This window comes from Nesoenas mayeri (assembly GCF_963082525.1).
Source record: "Nesoenas mayeri genome assembly, chromosome: 4".
Classification (NCBI taxonomy): domain Eukaryota; kingdom Metazoa; phylum Chordata; class Aves; order Columbiformes; family Columbidae; genus Nesoenas; species Nesoenas mayeri.
Genome location: NC_137540.1, coordinates 71,991,325 through 72,014,891, shown reverse-complemented (window position 1 = coordinate 72,014,891; position 23,567 = coordinate 71,991,325). Strand labels below are relative to the sequence as shown.

The window sequence follows — 23,567 nt, the reverse complement described above, 5'->3', positions numbered from 1 at the left end:
TCTTTCCCTCCCTGTTTAGGTGAATCCCAACTTTGCTTAATGCTGTTTGCTCATCTGTGACCCAGTTAGAGGAATAAAAAAATTTCATCTTAGAGAGAATTTTAATCATGCACAAGATGTGGTTTTAGATCCTCACAGTAGTTCCAGAAATAATAACCAGAAACCCTCTGGATCTTTTGTGTGGCTTCGTAATACACATCTGTGCTTCAGAATGTGAGCAGGAGTATTTTGTTTAAAGTGACTAAGATACATGTACCAGAAGCAGTCTTTAAATCCTAATGTGTAAAGTATCTGAATTTAATGTAATTATGTTGTAGGATACTACCCAAATGGACAGAGGTTCTGAAAAATAATTAAAATCTTCCATGTTAATCCATATCCTCAAAAACTAAGATTATGTGGATTACAGTTTCTCAGTGTTCTTGATGGGCACAGCCACTGTGGCTCCACAGTATTAGTTGTGGTCTGTCATGCTGATAATGAGTTTCTTAATAAGTCCCTTAGTACTCATTGACAATGACTCATACTTCCGAACTAGGATCCCCTTGAAAATCTCAGTGTAATGGATGAAATGAACCTGATTTTTTTTTGACTTGTGTGTTTAAGAAAGATCAGGCAAGTTTTAAAGGAACGGTGTACTTGAGAAATTCTGGGGAGGAGAATGTAGATTTTAACTGTCTGGAAAAGCAAAGGTGAAATGTGAGCTCTTAATAATAATTGCTCTCTCTGCTTTCCAGGAGGATGGATGTTCTGGAGTAGTCATTAACTGTAAAATTGTTCACATACAGACTCAGCTTTTCTTTTAAAACCAGATTCAGTTTTCTGATCTAGAGAGAATGATTGGTTCTGTGTTTAGCAGTAAACTGCCTCTGCAAAAACAAACCAAAACAAAACCATGAAGTAGAACTTTCCCTTGAAATTATCACAGATAATCTGCAAAATTTGCACTTTAACCAGTGACTGTCTCTTCAGTGCTTCTCCCCAGATCATATTTTCTACAGTCTGGATGAATGCTAATCTATCAACTAATTGAGCTTTAAAATGTTTTGTTTAAAGTGGAAGAAGTGTCACACACTGAACTGTTTTTTAAGCAAGAAATATGGATTTGAATGCCTGAAAGTTCTCTGTCTTCAGTATAACTTTAAAAAATAAGACTCTGGGATACAAAACCATAAAACATCACACTGGAATATAATGCACCGTACTTGCTTATACAGTGTTTCTGTTTCCATTTGTGATCTGCATGTTTGGATGAAAATGTGGTTAAAAGGTAGCTAACCTTCAATTCAATTATTGTAGGTGTTTGGAAATAAGATGATAATCCCTTCCTTGGATGGGGACCTTTTCCAGTGGGATCGGGATCGAGAGAGCATGGAAGCAGTCCCTTTCACAGTTGAATCCCTTCTTGAATCGTCCTACAAATTTGGTGAGGACGTTGTCTTAGTTGGAGGGAAATCTTTGACGACCTATGGGCTGAGCTCATACTCAGGGAAGGTAAGAGCCTGAAAAGTTGCCTTGTGTAGGTGTGTTTCGAGCAAATAGATTGCTCTTGAGATTTAAACTGCAGTACAGCTCAAGTATACACCTGCATGGCACCAAAGAGCGGAATGTGGTCAGCGGTTTTGTGACCAGAGGGTAAAAAGAGGGATGACCCCTTTCTACCAAGCTGGGAGAGGAGTTCAGCTTTATCCTATAGCTCTGCTTGGAGTAGACTTTGCTGTTTTTCGTACTGCATATCAAAGAAAGCTTTAGGTGACACACTTGTTTCACAGCTCATTGCAGATTTTTCACAGCTAATGATGAATAGCTGTTGAAAACCAGAAAAACATTCAGCATATGGAAAAGTTTAAGACGTAGTTCTGTCAGCAAGTTTACTCTCTTAGAAGAAGTTCTCCTTAAATTTTGAAGTCATATGCAAAAGTTAAATTGAAAACTACTTGCTATCTGGCTAGTTCTGAAGGTGAAATCCATTGGTTTAAAGTTGTATATCTTGGAAAAAGACACAGAAGGAAGAAAGTCTAGAAAAAGCACAGGAATTAATTGCATTATTCCGAGTCCTAGAATTGGCATCTCCCTCCCCATCCTTAAGGTCAGATGTCATTACAATGCTTGTAGATACTTTCTGCTAAATCAGAAAGGGTGTTTTTTAAAACAAGTTTAAAAATAGATGCAGTTTTAAAATTCTAAACTTCCAATGCTTGTTTTCCACAAAATCGGCTTTTCCCCTTTGACCATCCAGTTTAATGCACAACAATTCTATGGCACGACACAGAGTGATCCCTAGTGATAAACAGCATAGACCCAAAACCAAGAGTTCATGAAATCATTTGGATTCCCTCACTGATAGCAGAGGGCACTGTGCACCGACAGAGCGCTCCTCCCCCAGTGTGCAGAAAGTGGAAATTACAGTTTCTGCTTTGATTCCTGGCTTATGCTCATGGTAGCAAAGGTGCCTCATAGAGGAAATTGTGCTGACTGGTCCTTGTTAAGAGTTTGGGCAGCCTGTTGTCTCTGGCAGTAAGATGTCAATTCAGACTTCCTGACAGAGTGTTCAACGCCCTTTTCAAAATACAGTTGCCCATAAAATCCCAAATCCGTTTGAGATTGGGACTGTTGCAAAGTCTGCGTGGCTGTGAGAGTTGAATAAGGTCTTCTTTTCCCTTTAATAGCTGCCAAGGCGAAGGGGGAAGGCTCTGCGGTGTTTTATATAGATCAATAATGTGTCATTTGAAGCTAATAGAGTTATGCTGAGACAAATACGGCACAAAAGCAGAATTATGCTGTGGGTCATCTAAGAATGGTTTTTTTCATGTCCATAGAAATAGTGGGAAAAGAAAGAGCTAAGATTTCTTTCTGTTAGAAGTAGAAATATATGCAAAATGTAGTCAAAAGGTAGTCAAAATAGCCAAAACTGTAGACTTATTAGAATCTTGAAAATTCTAGTTCTGAAAAGCCCTTATCTCCTAAAATAAGGCTTTTCAACATCTCTCAAGTTGAGCATCTAAAATCTCAGAGCTCTGAATTGCCTGCGTGCCAAAAATGTGTTGCAAGGACTGTTAGCTTTGAATAGTGCTGTCGATTACATGTATTTGTCTTGAAGTTCTTCAGAATTTTGAAGCACATGTGCGTCTCTTGCCTTGTCCCTTAGGTGAAGTACATCTGCTCAGCCATGGGCTGTCGCCGCTGGGATGACGATGAAACAGAGCAGGAGGAGACGCTGCTGTTACACCGGACCCAGAAAACAGTCCGTGCTGTTGGCCCGCGCAGCGGCAATGAAAAGTAAGTGTAAGAATTGGTCAGAAACAATCCAGGAGGGAGAAGTTCTTAACAGGTAATGTTTTAAGGATTCGACCTTCTTTTTTCTCTCATTAGACTAGGAGTTGCATGAGGGAGTTTAGATTGCTAACCACAGGAATGCACCGAGATCTAACCCCTTTGCTCTTCAGTGCCTTTGAAAAATGTCCTGAGCTGCAGTTTTATAGATGATTAAACAGAAAATATATGAGCACATATTTATTCCCTTCAAAACAAATGAAAATTACTTTCCTTGTCCTTGCATACCTCAAAAGAGTTTGTCACTGCTCCACTGCACAAGAAAATGTCCCTAATGTTTGTTACAACTGTTGATTCTTTGTACAAAAGGAGACAGTTTAAAAGTCTTGTTATGTGACCAACTGATTCACTTTTAAGTTCTTTACCTACTCATGGTAATAGTCACTGTTTCTTTTTTTTTTTTTTTTCCTTTATGTTTTTAGCTTTTCATGTTTTTACTTTGTTTTTAGCTTTAGCTTTTATGTTTTTAGCTTAATTGATATTTTAAAACGTCTTCAGTCTTATTTTTCAGAAGTCCCATTTTTAAATCCGCTTTGTTCATTTCATAATGAAGCTGGCAAAACTGGTTCAGTCTGTGACTTTTAATGCTGTCACGTTGCAGTTTTAGTACTTCAAGATTTCTGTAATAATAAAGACGTATATTCTACTAAAAATAAAACCCAAACTCACTTCATAAAATACAGATATAAAAAGCTTCTTGCCATACACAAATACAGTAACTGCCCAAAAATCTAGTGGAGAACTAGTAATTCCCTGTTCCCCTGCTCCCTCTTCTGTCTGCAGCAGGATATGACAGGTTGTGCATCTGTAGTTTATTAGAGGTAATTTAATTAGAACCCCAATAGATTGGCAAATTAGGTGTCTGAAAAGAGAAATCTTGGGTTCTGTGGTTCTTGGAGACCGATGTTGGCAGGGAGAGGTACGTCATAAAAACACACTTTTCCTTTCGTACATCTTTCTCAAAAACATAGTGTGACATCCCGTGTACCTGGTCCCTCCTGTCACTGTTGGTACAAACAGGCACTTTACTGCTGGCACAGCATTGTTACTATGGAGTTTAGAGCACAGATCTGGGTTTTTAATCCAGAAAAGCTTTTAATAAATTAACAGAATATACAGAATATGCCAAAATTTTACCATAAAAAATTAAATTTCATAAGGAGGCAGTTTGGGCTCCTGGTTGTGGCCAGACTGGTTCTAAGAAACTTTGAGTACCCAAACATATAGTTTCAGAAATATTTTCCCCCTTCTTGGAATACACAAACTCGCCGTCCTTTCCCATCTGTATCTTCTCTGCAGCATTGGGCTATATAATGGAAAAAAGAAGAATTATTCTTTCTCTTTCTGAAAATAATTCTCAGTTCCTGTCCTAATTTGTTGGCTTCAAAAATGAAAGATCCTTTGGCTGTGCAAGACAACTCTGTGTTCTTTACACAGTTGTCTTTTTTCGGTGTTAACCTATGGGCTGTGAGCAGTCCTGGTTTCATGAAGTACCTGTCAAAGAGAACCTGTGTTAGTTTGTGTGTGGAATTAAAACAAAAAAAAAAAAAGTACTGTCCCTCTCTCAGCTTGAAAACCTTACATTTCTCATTAAATCTTCCTTTATTGGTGAAGAGAAATAGCTTCTGTACAATGCTGCATCCTAAATTCTTTATACTTGTTGCTTTCATCAGCTACATGGTGTTTTCCTACTGGACAGACCCAGCTGTACTATTTGATGATTTTAGTTGCTCTCTCCATACACTAAATCTTTAATGCCATTGGCCCTACTTCACCATCTGTTTTCTCAGCTCACCCAGAATCACAGAATGTCAGGGATTGGAAGGAACCTCAAAAGCTCATCCAGTCCAATGCCCCCATGGAGCAGGAACACCCAGATGAGGTTACACAGGAAGGTGTCCAGGCGGGTTGGAATGTCTGCAGAGAAGGAGACTCCACAACCTCCCTGAGCAGCCTGTTCTAGTGTTCTGTTATCCTCACTGGGAAGAAGTTTCTTCTCAAATTTAAGTGGAACCTCTTGTGTTCCAGTTTGAACCCATTACCCCTTGTCCTATCATTGGTTGTCACCCAGAAGAGCCTGACTCCATCCTCCTGACACTCACCCTTTAGATATCTGTAAACACTAATGAGGTCACCCCTCAGTCTCCTCCAAGCTCCAGAGCCCCAGCTCCCTCAGTCTTTCCTCACACGGGAGATGCTCCACTCCTTTAATCATCTTTGTTGCCCTGCGCTGGACTCTCTCCAGCAGTTCCCTGTCCTGCTGGAACTGAGGGCCCAGAACTGGACACAATATTCCAGGTGTGGTCTCCCCAGGGCAGAGCAGAGGGGCAGGAGAACCTCTCTGACCTACTAACCACCCCCCTTCCAATCCACCCCAGGTACCATTGGCCTTCCTGGCCACAAGGGCACAGTGCTGGCCATCATGTTGGACAAGATTTCTCTTTTTTTTTTGGAATTAGCACTCCCCCTTCTGGTATAGTTGTGTTCACCTGACAGTATGAGAGCTCACTGTGAAAATATGGGCCAAGTGTAAGTAATTCAGTTTAAGAATCTTCTGGGCAGAGGATTTAGAACTTACTTGGAATATATGTTGTTTCTATAAATTTTTTTCTCTTTTTCTTTGAGGTGGAATTTCAGCGTTGGTCATTTCGAGCTGCGCTACGTCCCAGATATTGAAACGAGAGCAGGATACATTGAGAGCAATTTTAAATCAAATATGAACAAAGAAGAAACAAAAATTATTTCAGATGTGGATGAGCAGGAAGCTATGATGAAAGATACAGTGATAAAGGTCTCAGTAGCTGACTGGAAGGTGATGGCTTTTAACAGACGAGGAGGACATCTGGAATGGGAATACCAGGTAGGGAAATGTTACAAAAGTAGAAGTTTTGAAGCATCATAGATCATGTCTCTTCCTCTTGGGTTTCAGGTGCTGTCTTTGTAAAGAAACACACATCTGCTTGTAATTGTTTTAACTAAAGTTCTGACTTTGAGCCGCTCCAGCTGTTACAAAAACTGGAACAAGAATTTAAGCACATTGTTTAGCATTATTCTTATATAGTTGACACAACATTAATTTTGCAGTTACCTCTCTCTCCTTCAGTTTTGCACTCCAATCGCTTCTGCATGGCTGGTTAAGGATGGCAAAGTAATTCCAATCAGTCTATTTGATGACACAAGTTACACTGCAAACAATGAAGTATTGGAAGATGAAGAAGATCTTGTGGAAGCTGCCAGAGGGGCCACGGAATCCAGTGTGTATTTGGGTGAGACACCAACTGCAGCATTTTCTGTAGTAAATGTTCTCCTTTAAACTGTTGAGGTTGCAGTAAAGCAGATCTTTCTGTATTGGTGAATTATAGTTAAGTGGAGCTGTGATATGTCCAGTCTGATATTCTGCATAATGTAGGCTATTAAATTTAACCCATGTTGCTTTATAAAGCCCCTAAATTGAGGCTTCCCTAATATATATATATATACACATACATACATCTCTGTGTGTGTGTACATATATATATATATATATATATATATATATGTATCCAGAAAGGCACCTTCTCTGATGTAAAGACTTTGAAAAGGTAGAGATGTTCTCTCGTCTCTTCCCATCTTGCTCTGGTCATCTTTGCTGTTGTCATTCAAAGTCAGAGTTCTATGTACCCATCTTAGAGATTCTGACAATTACAGAAGGTATATCAGAATTAATATCTATGGCAGTTTATCCTAAACAGGCATAGTTAAAAGATTAATTTATTTTAAAATAAAAAAAACAAAACCCAAAACATTTCAAAACTATGAATCCTTTCATATTCCCTGCTTTGTAGTTTGCGACAATTTGAAATAGAGCAGTCCCAGGTCCTCCTTCCTCTCAGCTCTGTCTGTCTGTCTGTCTCTGGGAGGTAAACGTGCTTGGGTTTTCTAAGACTTCATTGCCTTAGCCTATTTCTATAAGTCTTTACACCTTGTACGGTTCCTGTTAGTGGTTACACAAATAAAGAATAACTCTAGGAAGAAACGAGCCTGCTCCAGCCTAGCAATGGGAGTCAGTATCTCAGATTCTCAGAATATAAAGAAATACTTTCAAAAGTGTTGTTAACCATGTATTTTAACTGGTTTAACTGTGCAATTTTATGCTAGGGGTGGAGAACTAATTCTTAAGACTAATATGCTGTATGGTTTATTACTCAGGTATGTACAGAGGCCAGCTGTATCTTCAGTCATCAGTCAGAATTTCCGAGAAATTCCCAACCAACCCAAAGGCTCTGGAATCCAGGAATGATAATGCAATTATTCCTCTTCCCAAAATCAAATGGAAACCTTTAATTCGTAAGTAACAATTCAGAGTTTCGTTTACTGTCCTAACTCTGAAAAGACAGGACATCATTCTGATTTCCAGTATCTACCAAACTAGTCTAATGTTTGCAGTTGTGAGTCAGTTCAGGAACTATCTTTGTGCTTTATCAATTGTTTATTTTTCTCATTTAAAGTCTACTTTCTTTTACTATGGATTTTACAGGTTCTTTTTAACAATAAATGAAATTCCATTAAAAAAAGATATTTTTCTACAAAAAGAGGAAGAAGTTTTTTGCAGTGATGTGAATATGAATGAATTGAGTTGTCCAAAACTATTATTTTGGCAGAGGGGGTGGAATTGTTAACAGTTACCTCACAATACCCTTCTTAATGTTCCTTGTATTAATTTTGTTTCTCATGGTTTGGTCCAACAGACATTTTCTAAGATTGTGCAACTGGAGTTCTCATGAATTTCATACAAGAATAGATTTTTTTTTATAACCATTCAGCTCAGAAAATTGTGTCTTTTCTATGTTTAGATTCTCCTTCCAGGACTCCAGTGTTGGTGGGGTCTGATGAGTTCGACAAGTGTCTCAGCAATGACAAATATTCTCATGAAGAGTACAGCAATGGAGCACTTTCCGTTCTGCAGTACCCATATGGTAGGTAAAAGCTCCAAATTTTGAAGTGTTTTGAATTGCCAGGTTTACCCATGTGAAATTCAATAAGTGACCATTCTTTTGATGTTAAATATGTGTGTTCTTTTATGAACTAGGAAATTATTGCCCAAACTAGGATTTCCAAATTGTGATGTGTGTACAGTTAATGCCACACAAAACACTTCAGGGTGCCAGAAATTGCTACCGCAGAGGTATTGTGTGTACTCCTATTGCCACTGATTGTCAGGCCAAGTGGAAAAAACTTGTGAATGAATTTTTTCAGCATTTGCTAACAGTGCTGGTGACTCAGCTTGGCACAATGAAGTTTTCCATATGGAAAATATTCTGGTTTAAAGCTATCAGTGGTCAGGCCTTCTGAGGTGGTAAACTCTGATGGGAGACCTGGTTACTGGGAAGTTCACAACCTTGATGAACTGAATTTGCTTATATGCCATTTAAAACCATGGGGCATTCAAACAAAAATGCTCATTGTTGAGGAAACCTGTTAATGAGAAGACAAAATTGTTTTGTAGTTACCTGCAAGTAAACTGATGCCTCTTTGTGTCTTTTATACACAGATAACGGTTATTACTTACCCTACTACAAGAGAGAGAGAAATAAACGTAGCACCCAGATCACGGTTAGATTTTTTGATGATACAAATTACAAGAACATTCGCAAAAAAGATCCTGTTCTTCTCCTTCACTGGTGGAAAGAAATTGTTGGCACCATTGTATTTTGCATTGTGGCCACAACTTTCATCGTACGCAAACTTTTCCATCCCCATCCTTATGGCAGAGTAAGTATTTTTTTTCTGAATCCTAAATACAGAAGGTATTATTCTAACCTTTTCTTTCGGTTTTGAGCCTGCAATCAATTTAACAAGATAACAACATCCAAAGCCTAAATTTGTTGTTTAATCTCTCTGTGAAGGCTGTCAGCTGCTGCATACAATTTGCTTAACTGCTTTTGCAAGCAGATTAGGCTGCTTCAAACATATCCAAGATATTACACTGAAATTATTTAGTGCCGTATCTAGGGGTACAAACTCGTCTCAAGTACACAGGGAGCTGAAAGTTTTTGGTTTTTGTTCTTGTTTCGGTAACCCCCGTTAGCTGCGGAAGGAATCTGAAACGCAGTGTCAGACCGACAGTAAATATGAGCCTGCTTGTGGAGATGTTAAAGACAGCGGCTGGAGCGACGCCAAGAGCTCTGGATACGTGTCAAGGTGAGCTCAGTTCAGCACAACATGTATGGGGTTTTTAGCGTGACAACTCAAACTATCTGGAGCGAAGAGTAGATGCTCATTTGTTCTTACCTGCCCTAGTCTTGGTCTTCTGACTTCACATAACTGACACAAAGAGCCCTGTCACCTGTTAGCGATGGGAGAGTGCAGTTATGATTAGTCTAAGCAATCCCAGAGAGTCTACAAGATCCCTGTGATCAGGAATGTTGCTCTCATGTTTCCTTCTGATACATGAAATGGAAGCTTGATTCTTGAAGGTCTTAATAAGTGTTTACTCCCTCTGCTTCTGTGTTCATGGATTAAAGCAGAGCAAGGCAATTGCAGATGGAAACAGCTGATGTTTTATATGCTCTGCAGAATAAGCAGTTTAGATTTTGAATAAACCTTTGCTGCTGTTAGGAAGGAGTTGGTTAAGACAGAAGGGTGTATTAGGGATATGCCGTGATACTCTGGAGAGATGTGAGCATTTCCTATACATTTGTAACTCACTGAAAGTAAGAACTGGAGTATTTAAAATGAAGAAGAATATGACAGGTAGTGAGATTTAAAAACAGTGATGTTTCGGAGGGGATGTTTAGAATGACTGTTTGCAGAAATGGTTATTTGGGGTGGGGTTAAAGGCAAATCATGATTCAGGAAATGCCTGTCACCACCTAGTTTGGGTATAGAAGCTTAGGCTACGTACGTATGGTCCATGATCCAGTAAACATGCAGCCCGATCTTCTGAAAAACTTCTTCGGTTTGTCATGTGGATCTTGCTGGGTTGAGACAGACACTGAATAAATGCATAATCACCAGCTATCCATTTCATAAACAGATGACCACCTAATTGCCTTTGTGGGTGAGCAGGGAAAAAAGACAAGAAATGCTTCGAGTTGTTTGCATGTTTTGCCTGTACAGAGATATTTCACTTCTAGTAAAAAATGACTTTGTTTTTCTATCTGTACTAATGCATTTTTCTCCTCTATCCTCCCTCCATTCTCCTGTCCCTTCCTCACACCCTTCTCCTTCTAGATATCTGACAGATTTTGAACCAATTCAGTGTCTGGGTCGTGGAGGTTTTGGAGTAGTTTTTGAAGCCAGAAATAAAGTGGACGACTGCAACTATGCTATCAAAAGGATCCGTTTACCTAACAGGTAAGGAATGAGTTGTGTGAGATATAGAAGAATGAATGGTGGGATCCTGTCCTACACTGAACCATCTGTTCCTGAACTGGTTTCCCAAATATTACAGTAGGATGAATGAGATACTTTTTAATGGTGGGGGGCTGATTTAGTTTTGGCATCAAGAATTTGGCATATGTAATCACAGCAGAAGGGTGACCTGCTTGGCTAAAATACTTGCGTAGCAGGACCCTCGTGAGGACACTGCAGCTACATGCGAACTCCTTCATTTCCTTGATGAATAGAGCCTTTGATAACAGGACCGGTTACTTGTAGCGCTGTTAATTTGCTTCTCTCCTTCCTTTCCTTACCTTTCCTACTCCACCTTCTCTTTCTTTTCTCTCCCCCTCACCAGTTTTTCTGACTCCCATTTATCCATTTGTTTAATTTCCTGGTCCCACAAGCCCTACCTTTTCTTTCAGTCATAGGTGGTCAAGCCACGCTGCTGAATTACCCCACACAGAGCTTGCAGCACTTCCTTTTAGTGGGAGATGGGAGACACTGCTTCTGGAAATCTCAAGTTAGAACAGCAACAGGCAGGCCAGTAGAGGGAGGGGGTAAAGCTATCTAGAATTACTATTTTTTTAATATGTTAAATAAGCGTGACTATTTAACATAAAAGGTTTTGTTCGGAAATTTAAGGTAGCCTGAATTCTTCTTTCCCAAGCATATTAAAACCCATTAGATAAAACCATCTGACTTCATTTGATCCAGCTATGGTCTTACGAAGAGAGATTATTTACTTCAATAAGATAGCAGGCTACCTGCTTTCCTGTCCATAGAACTGAGATAGTCTTTATGCATTCTCCTTATATTATGCCAATTAAAAAAGAAATACTAAGGTATTACTGTATTTTGTGTCAGTGTCTTCTACATCCCTGTAGAATATTGCTGTTTAGTGGTCTTCTTTTCTATCCTCGTAAGCACTTGAGAGCAAGAAGAACCTTTTCTTCTCAGTTTTGCTGCCCGTTATTATTTGAAAAAGGATGACTAAATACTTAGCTGCTATGAGCACATACTGAGCCCCCGCAATTCTAACCTAAAGGAGTTACTCTGGGGGATTTAAGACATATCTGTCTTTTGGCGTGATGACCAATACTACTGGGCTATCTTTGATTAATTTCCTTTGCAGAATTTTCTATGCTGTGCTGTTGCTCTGTGTGACCGTGTCCCTATTTTTCTTCTCCTCACCCCAAACCCTAGGGAGCTGGCCCGTGAAAAGGTGATGCGGGAAGTCAAGGCGTTAGCTAAACTTGAGCATCCAGGTATCGTTCGGTATTTCAATGCATGGCTGGAAGCTCCACCCGAGAGATGGCAGGAAAAGATGGATGAACAGTGGTTGAAAGATGAAAGGTAACTTAACAACTGAATTTGGGGTTGTACATCAACAGAACGGGAGAACTGGTAGATGATCCAGGGAGATGGAGAGACTGTAGGAAAGAGATGGTTATTAACTTAGTCCGTCAACTTTTCAGTTGAACAATGTACAGATAGGTCACGTATCACACAGATTTTTGGGTCCTCTATTGTGTTAAGGTCCTTCTTTCAGCTTAGGAAATGTCTTGTTATTAATTTAACTTCTGTAATTGAATCTTTCGGTGGTTGGAAGTTGGAGCATTGCTGCTGTGATTCGATTTTAAATTTTGGCATCTCTGTGCTTTCTGTTCCTTTCCACTGCTTCCCTTTTTTTCTTTTGATTTAGATGGATCTGATCCAGTACTCCCATGGTTTGATTAATTTATTTCAACATAAATCTGTGAGGGATAATCAGAGTGGTGATTTGTAAAGCGTGGTCAAAGTTGGTTAAAAATGGAAAATTTAGATAAAGGAGTTAGAGGATGTTAAAGGAAAAAGTGGGTGTATGTTAGTATTTAATGAATGAAGCCTAATACAAGACTATTTAGCAGTCTCATAATAACATCTTAACATGCCTAACAATTTTTAGAATACAGCGACCTTTATATTTCAGGCACCAAATTAACATTTCACAGCTGTAATTCTTCCAGGGTGCTTTAAATAGTCATTGCAATGCATGTTCTAAAGGACTGATGTTTTTCAAGCTGAAGATTAGTCTGATTGCACATTGGGAATCCAGGCAGTAGAGCTTGCTAAGTTTTCCCTTATCAACACTCTTGTCTCAATGATAAAATATTATCCTGGCTAAGAAAAGGGATGCTAAATCATTGTTAATAGTAATTCCCATGCTTGGGTAGTTATTTATTGTTATGGTCTGACACAGTTCTCAGAGGTAGCACTTGTTGAAACCCGGGCTTCTGAAAATGCACTTCTAGTGGAATGAAGTTCTGTAGTATCGATCTCTCAATTTTGTTTTTCTAGCACTGATTGGCCGCTCAGTTCTCCCAGTCCGATGGATGTTCCATCGTTTAAGATCAGAACGGAGCCCTTTTCCACAAAGGAGCACATTGAAGTTATTGCCACTTCATCGGAGAGGGTAAGGGCTGTGGGAATACCTTGTGGTCAGTCCGATTCATCTGGAAGCCAGTTTTCTCCTCTGGAATTTTCTACCACGGACAACAGGGACTTACAGCAGTCAGAAGATCCACTATTAAACCTTCAGGACAGTGTCCTTACGGGCTGTGATGGAGAAGACAGTGCTGTCAACAAAAATGAGCTGGGTCGCTCCTTGGAAATTTGTTCTTCAGCTGTTCCTGTCATACACCTGAGGGAAGGGACCTCCTCTTCTATTGTCTTTGAGGATTCTGGTTGTGGAAATGTTTCTAGTAAGGAAGATAAAATTGATGTTTCACATGATGAAAGTCTTTCTGAGGATAAGGCAAAAATTACAAAGGAATCTGATAACAAGACATCTGCTTCAGGAAGCCCTCTCTCTGTTTCTCCACCAAGGCCAACAAGTTTAAGCCTGGACCTTTCTAAAAATATTACAGAAAAAGTCAAGCCCACCTCTCCAAAGGTGTATCTTTATATCCAGATGCAGCTCTGCCGGAAAGAGAACCTCAAAGACTGGATGAGCAGAAGATGCATGATAGAGGAGAGGGAAAGGACAGAGTGTCTGCAGATATTTCTGCAGATAGCTGAAGCGGTTGACTTTCTGCATAGCAAAGGATTAATGCACAGGGATCTCAAGGTTTGTATCCATAGCTTACTGCAACAAATGTGTTGAGTTTTTGGGTTTTATTAATTTATTGGCATGATCATCACTTGAGTGCCTGAACTTTGCAAATTCTGGTTGTAACTGGGTATCTCAGTGGCTGTGTCCCATAGGTAAATGTTTCCTGGTTTAGTACTATGAGATTCTCTTTGGAGCTATTGTAACTTGAATGATCTGTGACCAGAGTGTCATACAGAAGTCTCTGGCTCTGTGACATTCCTGAAACACATGGACTGACTCAAATGGCATCACAGGGCAGCTGTCCCTCCACTGCATGAGAAACTTAAACTAGCAATTCCAAATTTCACAGGATCACAGAATGTCAGGGATTGGAAGGGACCTCAAAAGCTCATCCAGTCCAATCCCCCTGCTGGAGCAGGAACACCCAGATGAGGTTACACAGGAAGGTGTCCAGGCAGGTTTTGAATGACTCCAAAGGAGGAGACTCCACAACCCCCCTGGGCAGCCTGTTCCAGGCTCTGTCACCCTCACTAAGAAGTTTCTTCTCAAATTTAAGTGGAACCTTTTGTGTTCCAGTTTGAACCCATTACCCCTTGTCCTATCATTGGTTGTGACTGAGAAGAGCCTGGCTCCATCCTCCTGACACTCACCCTTTATGTATCTGTAAACATTAATGAGGTCACCCCTCAGTCTCCTCCAAGCTCAAGAGCCCCAGCTCCCTCAGCCTTTCCTCATAAGGGAGATGCTCCACTCCCTTCAGCATCTTTGTTGCCCTTTGACTGCTTATAATAGTGCCAGGCTGTTAAGCTCAGTGTGAAGTTCTGTATTAAACTGGCAGATCATGAGTGTGTAGATACAGGTAAATTTTTTTTCTATGTGGGAGTGATACGGCATGAGAGACAAATCCTGCTAAAAGTATTGACTGTTATCAGTGACTGCAGCATGGGTATTAAAAACCCAAGTTAACATCTGTACAATAATCTGGTGGTGCAGTGCTGCAAGAAATCAACATTAATCATTCACTATTGCAATTAAAGTCTTTCGTAAAGCAAGACTTCTTGTACCAGACACATATCAGCTGCATTTGCTTGATTGCATTTTTAATTAAGGTTCTTTACACAGCATCATTCATTGCAGAGCTGTGTGGCAAAGAAAACTAATTTGGAGCTTGTTGTACTGTTTCAAGTGAAGCAGGTAATTGGCAGCGTTAGGTTTACAGTTGGACTTGATGATCCTAAGGGTCTTTTCCAACCAAAGTGATTCTGTGATTCTAATTCTGGTATTTTCCTTCTTCTTTCTATAGCAATACTGTGTAAGAGCAGCAATGTTACTCCTGGTTAGCGGAAATAAAAATTAAGCATTGCTGCTCTGGGATTGAAATGTGAACTGTCCCGGAGTTGAATTCTGAGTCAATGCGGCTTTCTGAAGGATTCCTCATCTTTTGAATGTCTGACAACAGCCTGTTAAGACTGGGAACGGTGGTTTAAACCTCTGGCATTTAATGTAGCTGAAGTCAGGAGTAACTTTTTGTACACCATCTTTTATTTTGCTTATGGTCCTACCTTAGTGCCTAATCTTCCTGGAACATTTAGCACTACAATGTGCTACCAAATACCAGAATTTAATTAAAGAGCCCAGCTGAAGTTAGTCTTACAATAAGCTCTGAGAAAGGGATTGCTTTTGCCAAACGGTAGAGAAGCAGTTCCTGATTCTCTTTGCATTAATACCCACCTCAGCGGAGTAAATACTGAAATGATTATAACCATTGCTGTAGCTTCTCGGATGGTAATGATTTGGTATCAGTAGAAAGAAAAGCCACCTCAGATGTGGCAGTAAAAGGGGATTCAGATTCAGTAACACTGACAGGATACATCAAAGTTAAAAAACTCACGAGCCCATCCAAGTATTTTCTTTCCCCATCAGCATTACACAATTACCTTGAACCAGTTATCTGAAAAATCTGTAGTCCTTGAGAAACTGAACAGAGATGTAATTAAATGTCCATAGTGATGTGTTACTAGGCATGTTAATTAATAACTTGCTTTAACAATACTGTCAGTTGGGACTCGGCAGTCGGTGCTGAGATCACGAACAGTAAGCTTATGTAGACTTTAACTTCAAACTGTATTAGTCTCAGCAGTTGTGTAGCATTTTGTTGGAGCATTTTAAAAGTTCAGTACTGGCAGCAATTTGAATAAGAGATTTTGGAACAATTTCAAAGGGTGTCCCTGAATGAGCAACTTCTGTTTCAGAAAACTTCCCATGCGTGTATAGATGTTATTCTTAGATCCTGGAACTTTATTTGTCTGTTATGCGTTAATTTGGTCAAAACAAGAGCCAGTGTATTTAATTGTTTCTTCTATAGTTTTCAGAAGCTCCTTGGAACACATCTCACCTAATTTTGGAATTTGTCCAAGAGATTGGCCATGCAACCCTAATTTCTTGCCAGCACTAATAAGCAAATAACCTGCAAAGCTGTTTTGTCTTTGCTGGAGGCAGTTCTTGCTCCTCTTGGCACCACCACCAGCTCACTGACCTCTGAAATTAAGTTTGTCTGCATGTATATTAAAAGATTCAGGCAGATCTTTTAAATATTTAAATGAACAGTGCACACTGAGATGCATTAATTAGGCTCCTGCTAATCAGAGATACTGTAATGACAAGACAGCAGGAGTTTGGGGAGGCAAGTGAATAGGTCACAGTTCAAATTCTTCTGAAGAAAATGAAGTACAGAAACAGAAGTCTGTCTGTCAAGTGAATTTACTGTTATTCCCAGGATAAGCTGTCGGTCATGCTTGACAGCTCAAAAGAAATTGAGTTTCATAAAACTGCCTGAACAGTCTTGGATACACTTTGTAGAATTAATTGAATTAAACAGCAGTCTTCCAGATGTGTCAGTAGCTTATTCATACCTGTGAAAAAATGGGAATTCTTACCCTGACTAAATAATCTGGAGAGAAATTTCTTTGTGCAGGTGGCAATAGAACTAAACTAGAGGGTGCTTGTATTTTTCTAACTTAAACCAAAATTGTGTGTATCTGCTTTAGGCTTCCTCTTTCCCAGTGGGGTCTTGGTGGCTTATTTTTGCTGGCAGTTTGCAATAGCAGAGGGTCCATTCTCCTTTATTTGTAGAAACGATACACCAGCCCATTCAGAGATCTGTTTTCAACCAGAGGAAGTACAAGACATAAAACATTCTGTCAATAAGAGTTTTGGTCCATGAAGTAAGATGGATCTTGTTGACTTGTTGTGCGTTTGTTGGAGGAGGAAGGCAGTGGAGATCAAGAAAACAGGATACAAATCCCTCCTAGAGACGTTTGTGCCTTGAACGTTATAATTCAGATAAAAAGCTTATTAACCATGCGGGTGTGCAGTCAGAGGGTGGATGCTGTGTTTATGCTTCAGGGAGAGCCTGAAGACACAATGGTTTTACAGGGCCGGAGCTTTTGTGCACTAGATGAGCTGTGACTCTGAAGGGTGTGACATTTATTACAGGAAAATATAGCAGGAGATAAAACCTGGCTCAGAGGCCGTTTTAGAGGCAGGATGTGGGCACTGAGGAACTAACAAGTTATATCTACTTCTGTAACGCTTATCTCAGCTTGAAAAAAACCCTGTCTAGTTTCTCTCTTGCACAGAGTAGGTTTGTCTTTAACTGGGAAGTTGGATGGACTTTGAAATAGTTCGCCTTTGCAGTCCTTTGATCTTGTGGAACAATTTTGCTCTGTATCTGTCTGCCTCCTCCTGTTCCAGGGTTTATGTCAACAAAACGTGGACCATGTTCTACCAGCCTTAAAGGTTCCAGGAGCATTGAAAGGAGCTTGCCCAGCACCACCTACCAATCCTGAGCCCCTTCCCCATACACAATCCTGCTGCTTCTCCCCCCTTGCAGGATCACTGTCCTTCCCAAATTTGTGCCTGTTTTTATTTGCAGCAGTCATGTTGCAAAGAAATAAGCATTCATTTGGCACGTGCTATTTATTCTTTCAGCCCCAAGTCTCTTGAGAAGCCACCTGAAATATTTAACATTAGCAAGGGGACACCTCAGCTCCACTCTCCTTTATCAGTAGGTTAAGCCACGGATGGTGCTACCTGGCAAACAAGCTAAAGGAGGTTAAGCCAGATCATCACTGTTGTTGCTTTTGTGAACTGCAAAGTTCTTAAGCTTATATCCAAAACAAACTACATTGCACAATAGCAACCAAAAGCAGACCTTGTTCCCAGACTTCCAGTGTATCTATAACTTAAGATGACATGGTACGTGCTGGTTAATAATATTGCAAACAAGTTTAGCACTCAGAGATTAGATTAAAAAAGGCTAAGAGTTAGAACTCCAGGATCTGGTGTGAATTTGCCATGTGATGGAGAGCTGGAGAACTTATCTGTGCTGTTCTCCACAGCTGTTGGCTTTTTTGTATGTTACTCAGCAGACCCGTGTAGTGTTAGTAAACCTCTCCTGGAAGACAAAAAATGAGCAGTGTGAGTTTCAGGAAGGGAGACTAATGCAGAATTAATTCCTTTTTCCTGAGTAGCCAAGATTCTTAGCTGGTTCTGCTAACCGGGTGTTTAATGAGCGTTTTTAGCCTCAACAGCACATGTTCTCTGAATTAGAATGAAGTGTGCTGAAGTCTGCTGAAACACAGACTTGTTTATTACTTACATACTTTTTTTTCTTTTTACCTGTTTCTTAGCCTTCCAATATATTTTTCACAATGGACGACATTGTAAAGGTTGGGGATTTTGGACTGGTAACCGCTATGGACCAAGATGAGGAGGAGGAATCAGTACTGACCCCAATGCCAGCCTACGCCAGGCACACAGGACAAGTAGGGACCAAACTCTACATGAGCCCAGAACAGGTTTGTGCTCTCTGCTCTAAAGCTGCATTTGGTGGTGCCTGGAAGACACCTGAATTCCTGTGAGCTCAAAGATCAGGCACTCTTTCTAATAAATTGTTGCAATCAAGTGACTTAAATTCTTTCTCATCGAAGTAGAATTTTGAACTAAATTGCATTCCAAAATTAGTATTATATTTATTATAGCAAAAAAGTGGCTGATTATGTGTACTTGTGTGCATTAATTTGTTTTTAATGTAGTAGAAAGATAACTGCATAATAGTCAAGTTAATTGAGCAAGGATGCACTATTTTGCATGAGGTTTAAGTAAAAGGAAACGTTTCATGTTACAGTTGGCTGTGCAAAGAGGAGCTGATGAACAGGATTGTGCTCACCTAGGTTCATTTGAAATGTGCCAGTGTGTCTGTCCTGGAGTTTTCAGCTCTGCATGGGGCTAATCCTTCCATATGTTGACTTAGAAGGGCGTTGTTCACATTGTACATAATTCCATACAGTGAGTAGCTTGATTTACCTAACGCTAATTTTGTATTTTCAGATCTGTGGGAACACCTATTCGCACAAAGTGGATATCTTTTCTTTGGGACTGATTCTCTTTGAGCTGCTTTATCCTTTCAGCACGCAGATGGAGAGGGTCAGGGTATGTACGGTATCAGATTATCCTCAGTTTGATCACTTGTTTAAAATAGCTGTTTGCTTCGTGAAACACTTGCAAAGAGGCTCTTCTCCATTTTGAAAAACTCTTGCAATTAGGAGCACAACTTCTTTATCAGCCTTGTACAGACCCCCTGAATCACTGAAAATAAATTGCAGTCTTCCTAATGTGTGCAGTTGAATTGAGGCCTTAATTTCTTTGCAAAGCTCCTCTGTTGTCAAGCCAAGTAAGAGAAACTATTGAACTAGGCTATCCAAGAACTCAAGCAACAAATATAGCTTGTGACTTTAAGCCTACCAGCTTGTTTTTCATTCAGGAATTGGAACCATGCTGTGCATTTTTATCATTTCTTCCCTCGTTTGCATCTGCAGTGCTTTTTCACCCAAAGCGCTTAGTGAAAAATTGCGTTTCCTATAGTAACTTTTAGTTGTGTCTTGCTCAGCTTCAAGCAAAATCTTCCCAGTAATTGATGACTTTCATTGCATCAGCTGGGAATTTGGGAGGTTTGATGGTCTATAATAATTCATCCTCGCTGTTAAAATGTGTATGAGATCCATCTTGCTCAGGAATAAGTTCAGAGAGAACAGGGGCTGTGGCCAGAAAGGTTTTTCCTCTTGTATATGGTGACCAGCAACCTATGCAGGACAGAAAGTCATCATAAGCTGTATTTATCATTTAAATAGGCTTCGGGTGTTTGAATTCTGGATTGGTTTTAGCACAGATTTAAAAGGCAGCTTGAACCACACCTTGAATGCAGCCTGACAAAATGCTTCACCTATGCTGGTGTCACATTCTCTTGCTTAAAATGCTCTGGTTTTTCCTGGTACAAAAGAGAATAGTCTAGAGGAGGAATGATGGTGCTTAGCTTGAACCCCAGTTTCAATTTCCCTAAATAAAATCATTTTTAGTGAATCACATACCCAGTAAAGAGCTATCCCGGATTCTCAGGATCTCTTGCAACAGTGACTTCAAGCTTTGCTCTTCTAAGTTCTGTCATGAGTATAGAAGCAAGGCAAGTAATCTGAGTGAATCCTAAATGGCATCTAATTCTGATGTTCCAATTCATAAGAGGGTAAAGGCAGTGCCCTAATTTGCCATGATTATCACTGTCATTGCACTCTTTGATTAAATCAGAAAGAACCCATTACCCTTTTATTGCCAAGTTGTGGAGTTCAGCTACTCTAGTAGTTATTTCTGAGTTGTTACACTGAGGCTTTCATTGGCATCAGGCAAGCATTAGCACTATTTGCTGAAGCAAAACATGCTCCGCCGGAGCAGGTAGCCCAGCAAATTCCAGGGATCTGTGACAAAGGGCTGGAAAAATCTGCAGACGAGGAGAGTGAGACCTCCCCTGTCTCAGGCTGTTGACATTGGTCTGTGGCTGTGCAATTTATTTCCAAATTAGGTATTTGAAAACAGATCACTAGACTGAATTGGTAGAGAAAGAGAACCATTATTTGATGCATTTTATTGTCACAAAACTCAGTTCTCTTGAAGAGGAGTTTGACTATTGCCCATCACTGTTAACTGGTCAGTTTTTACTTTCAGTGAAGTCATAATGAATTGAATATTCACTTCAGAATTCTTATACTCTGCATTCAAACTTTTGCAAAAGGAGATCCTTCCTAAAACAGATCAAGTGCTGAATATTGCCTTGATGCGCTAAAACCATGCAAAAGCAGGTTGCTGGAAAGTATAGAACCTAAATTGACAAGATAGGCTGCTGCAAATAGTTGTGTGGCTGAACATGGGGAAAATTATTGTCACTAGATGGAGCCAGTGGGTTGGTTATGGAAGAAGTACTGAAGGAGACAGGTGCCTGCAAGGACACACAAATACACATTAACCGCTTCCCAATCTGCTGATTAATCTGCTCCTTAGTCCATAAACATCAAAAAGAGACCAGTGCTTATGTTGTTAAGACAGAGCCAGTTTCATGTGTCTTGATGCTGGTGTAGATGATCTTGGGGACTATGGGCGGTGTGGGGATTTACTGACTTCATTGAACCAAAGTGAGACAGCACGAGTTTGTATCTCTGGCTGATTTAAAACTGTAGAGATCAGAATCACAATTCAGTAACACGAATTCTAGTGCAGGATGCACACCCAGGGAAGCGACAACTTGCCTATTTACATCTGTTGTGATTTTCAACCGCTAAAGAAGACTTTAAACTAAGTTGTTTTCCATCAGGCTGATTTGTTTGCATATATTTTGAAGAATAATAGAGCAATACTACTGAAGAATGGTATTCTGGAAAAGTTACATGTTTTTCTTAATATTTTTTGCAGACATTAAGTGATGTTAGAAATCTGAAGTTTCCACCATTGTTCACTCAGAAATATGCACATGAGGTAAGTATATCTGACACTATTAATTGTAGCTTTTTCTTTAATTATTGTAGCTTTTTAAATTTGCTTTCCAATTGCTTTGTAGATAAAAATTGAGGGGGGCAAAAAGCTTATTACGATGCATTTCTCTATCCCTGTGCTTTTCTACATTTCAAAGTTATAACATTACAATAATGTGGATGATGATAGTTTTGCCACAGTTTAGCTCCAGTAACGACACAGTATTGCCGGGAATCACTTTTTCATTCATCTCACGTGTATCTTAACATGATTTCTTGCTACAAATCCCTATTCACAAAGTGCAGAGTTGTGGATGGGTAAAGGGGAGGTACACGTAGGATCTCACTCCAGGAACTGCATCTCTCACATGGGAGGAGCCACATGAGCAAATTGTGCTGAGTTTTTGTCCCATCTTTGAAGTGATATGATTGCAGATAAAGGGGAGGTGATGTACAAAACCTCACCAGTAAAAAAGCTGAGATGCTTTCAGGTTTTTATGGTAGTTTCAGCAGCTAAGCCCAGGGTTTCTCGCTTTACAGCTGCAGGCTGCCCGGGGGAATGTGATGTGCTGCGCTCAGCTGGAGCAGGACATTAATTCTGATTAAATTTGAGACAAATGTTCAAACCGCTGTATATTTAAAGGAAAACCTGTAATTCACTGTGAAAAATTACGGCGTGGCTTAAACATGAAGCTAAAAATTACTCATACATGATATGTCATATGTTTTTAAATTCTTTTGATTGTAAATTAATGTACAAGTTTTATAATTCTATTGAATCTTGGGTCAGATTTGATTTTCCAAATTGACTGTAATCCTTGTCAGTAAAGACAGTTTATGGGATGTACTTTCAGATGTTCATTTTCAAATGTTTAATGCACTTCCCACTACTGTGCCAAAGCACTAATACCCAAATTACTCAGAAAGCAATTGGGGGGACGTTTTCCATTTGTTCATACAGCCCAATTGAAATCAGAACATGAAATAAGGAAGAATTTATGGCTTGGTTCATGTAGCACGTTGTGTTTTCTTTCAGTACACCATGGTGAAGGACATGCTCTCTCCAAGTCCCACTGAAAGGCCAGAGGCTGCAGCAATCATAGAAAATCCTGTATTTGAAGACTTGGAACTCCCACCAAAACCAGTGCTTAGGCAGAGGTCACGGACAATGAGTTTATCAGGAAACAAGCACTCGAGACAACCAAGCAAATAATTATCCTCAGGATCACTTCTTCCACTCGGCAGGTTTTACAGGGATTGTTCAGCAGAAGGATCCTACGATGCAGAATGTCTATCTTGGCAACAGTTTACTTTAACCTTTTTTGCCATGTTTAATGTATAAGACGTGTTGGGCAGATTTTTGTTTACTTTGACAGCCAACGAAAGCCAGTAACCACACTTGTCACATTCCATTTTTCTTACCTTAGCTCTCCCAGGCGGATGCATCTAGCTACTGTGCTTACCACTGTTGTGCTCCATTATCCTTTTTTGGGGGGGTTTGTTGAGGTTTTTATTTTGAAGCTTGTAAATGTCAGCTTGCTGGGTAAGTGAGAGATCTGTAACGTGTAAATAGAATTAAAATACTGTATTTTTATAGAGCAACTTACAGTCTCTAAACCTAGTGAGTATCCATCCGGATCACTTGCTCTTTGGTGAAGTGAAGATGATTTTGAAATGAATGACGACTCCCATTTTGTCCCTGGTGGGTAAACAGAGAATATGCACTATTTTTAAAGCAAAAAAGTACCACAGTTGTACATACTGTCACTCTCCATAGCCAGGCGTTAGAGGAAATCATTTCATACTTCTGCACTATAGTAGATCTTAGGGAATGCATTTTATACAGATAAACCTGTAGAGAAGGAAAAGGAGCTTTTTGCCATAAAAAGGGGAGTTTTATAGGCAGCGTTTGGAAGAGCCATAGT

The 23,567-nt window shown here is 39.8% G+C and overlaps 1 protein-coding gene across 1 annotated transcript; it reads left to right on the top strand.

Annotated features, from left to right (window-relative positions):
* The first annotated feature begins 1,299 nt into the window (after window positions 1-1,299).
* On the top strand, window positions 1,300-23,113 carry EIF2AK3 (eukaryotic translation initiation factor 2 alpha kinase 3). Its single transcript, XM_080344265.1, has 15 exons — window positions 1,300-1,494; window positions 3,149-3,279; window positions 5,959-6,193; window positions 6,437-6,599; window positions 7,522-7,659; window positions 8,166-8,288; window positions 8,864-9,084; window positions 9,401-9,513; window positions 10,546-10,668; window positions 11,899-12,048; window positions 13,033-13,801; window positions 18,478-18,645; window positions 19,178-19,279; window positions 21,584-21,646; window positions 22,679-23,113. Exons 1-15 carry the CDS (start codon window positions 1,315-1,317, stop codon window positions 22,853-22,855), a joined length of 2,856 nt encoding a protein of 951 aa, XP_080200391.1. The 5' UTR covers window positions 1,300-1,314; the 3' UTR covers window positions 22,856-23,113.
* The last annotated feature ends 454 nt before the right edge of the window (window positions 23,114-23,567 follow it).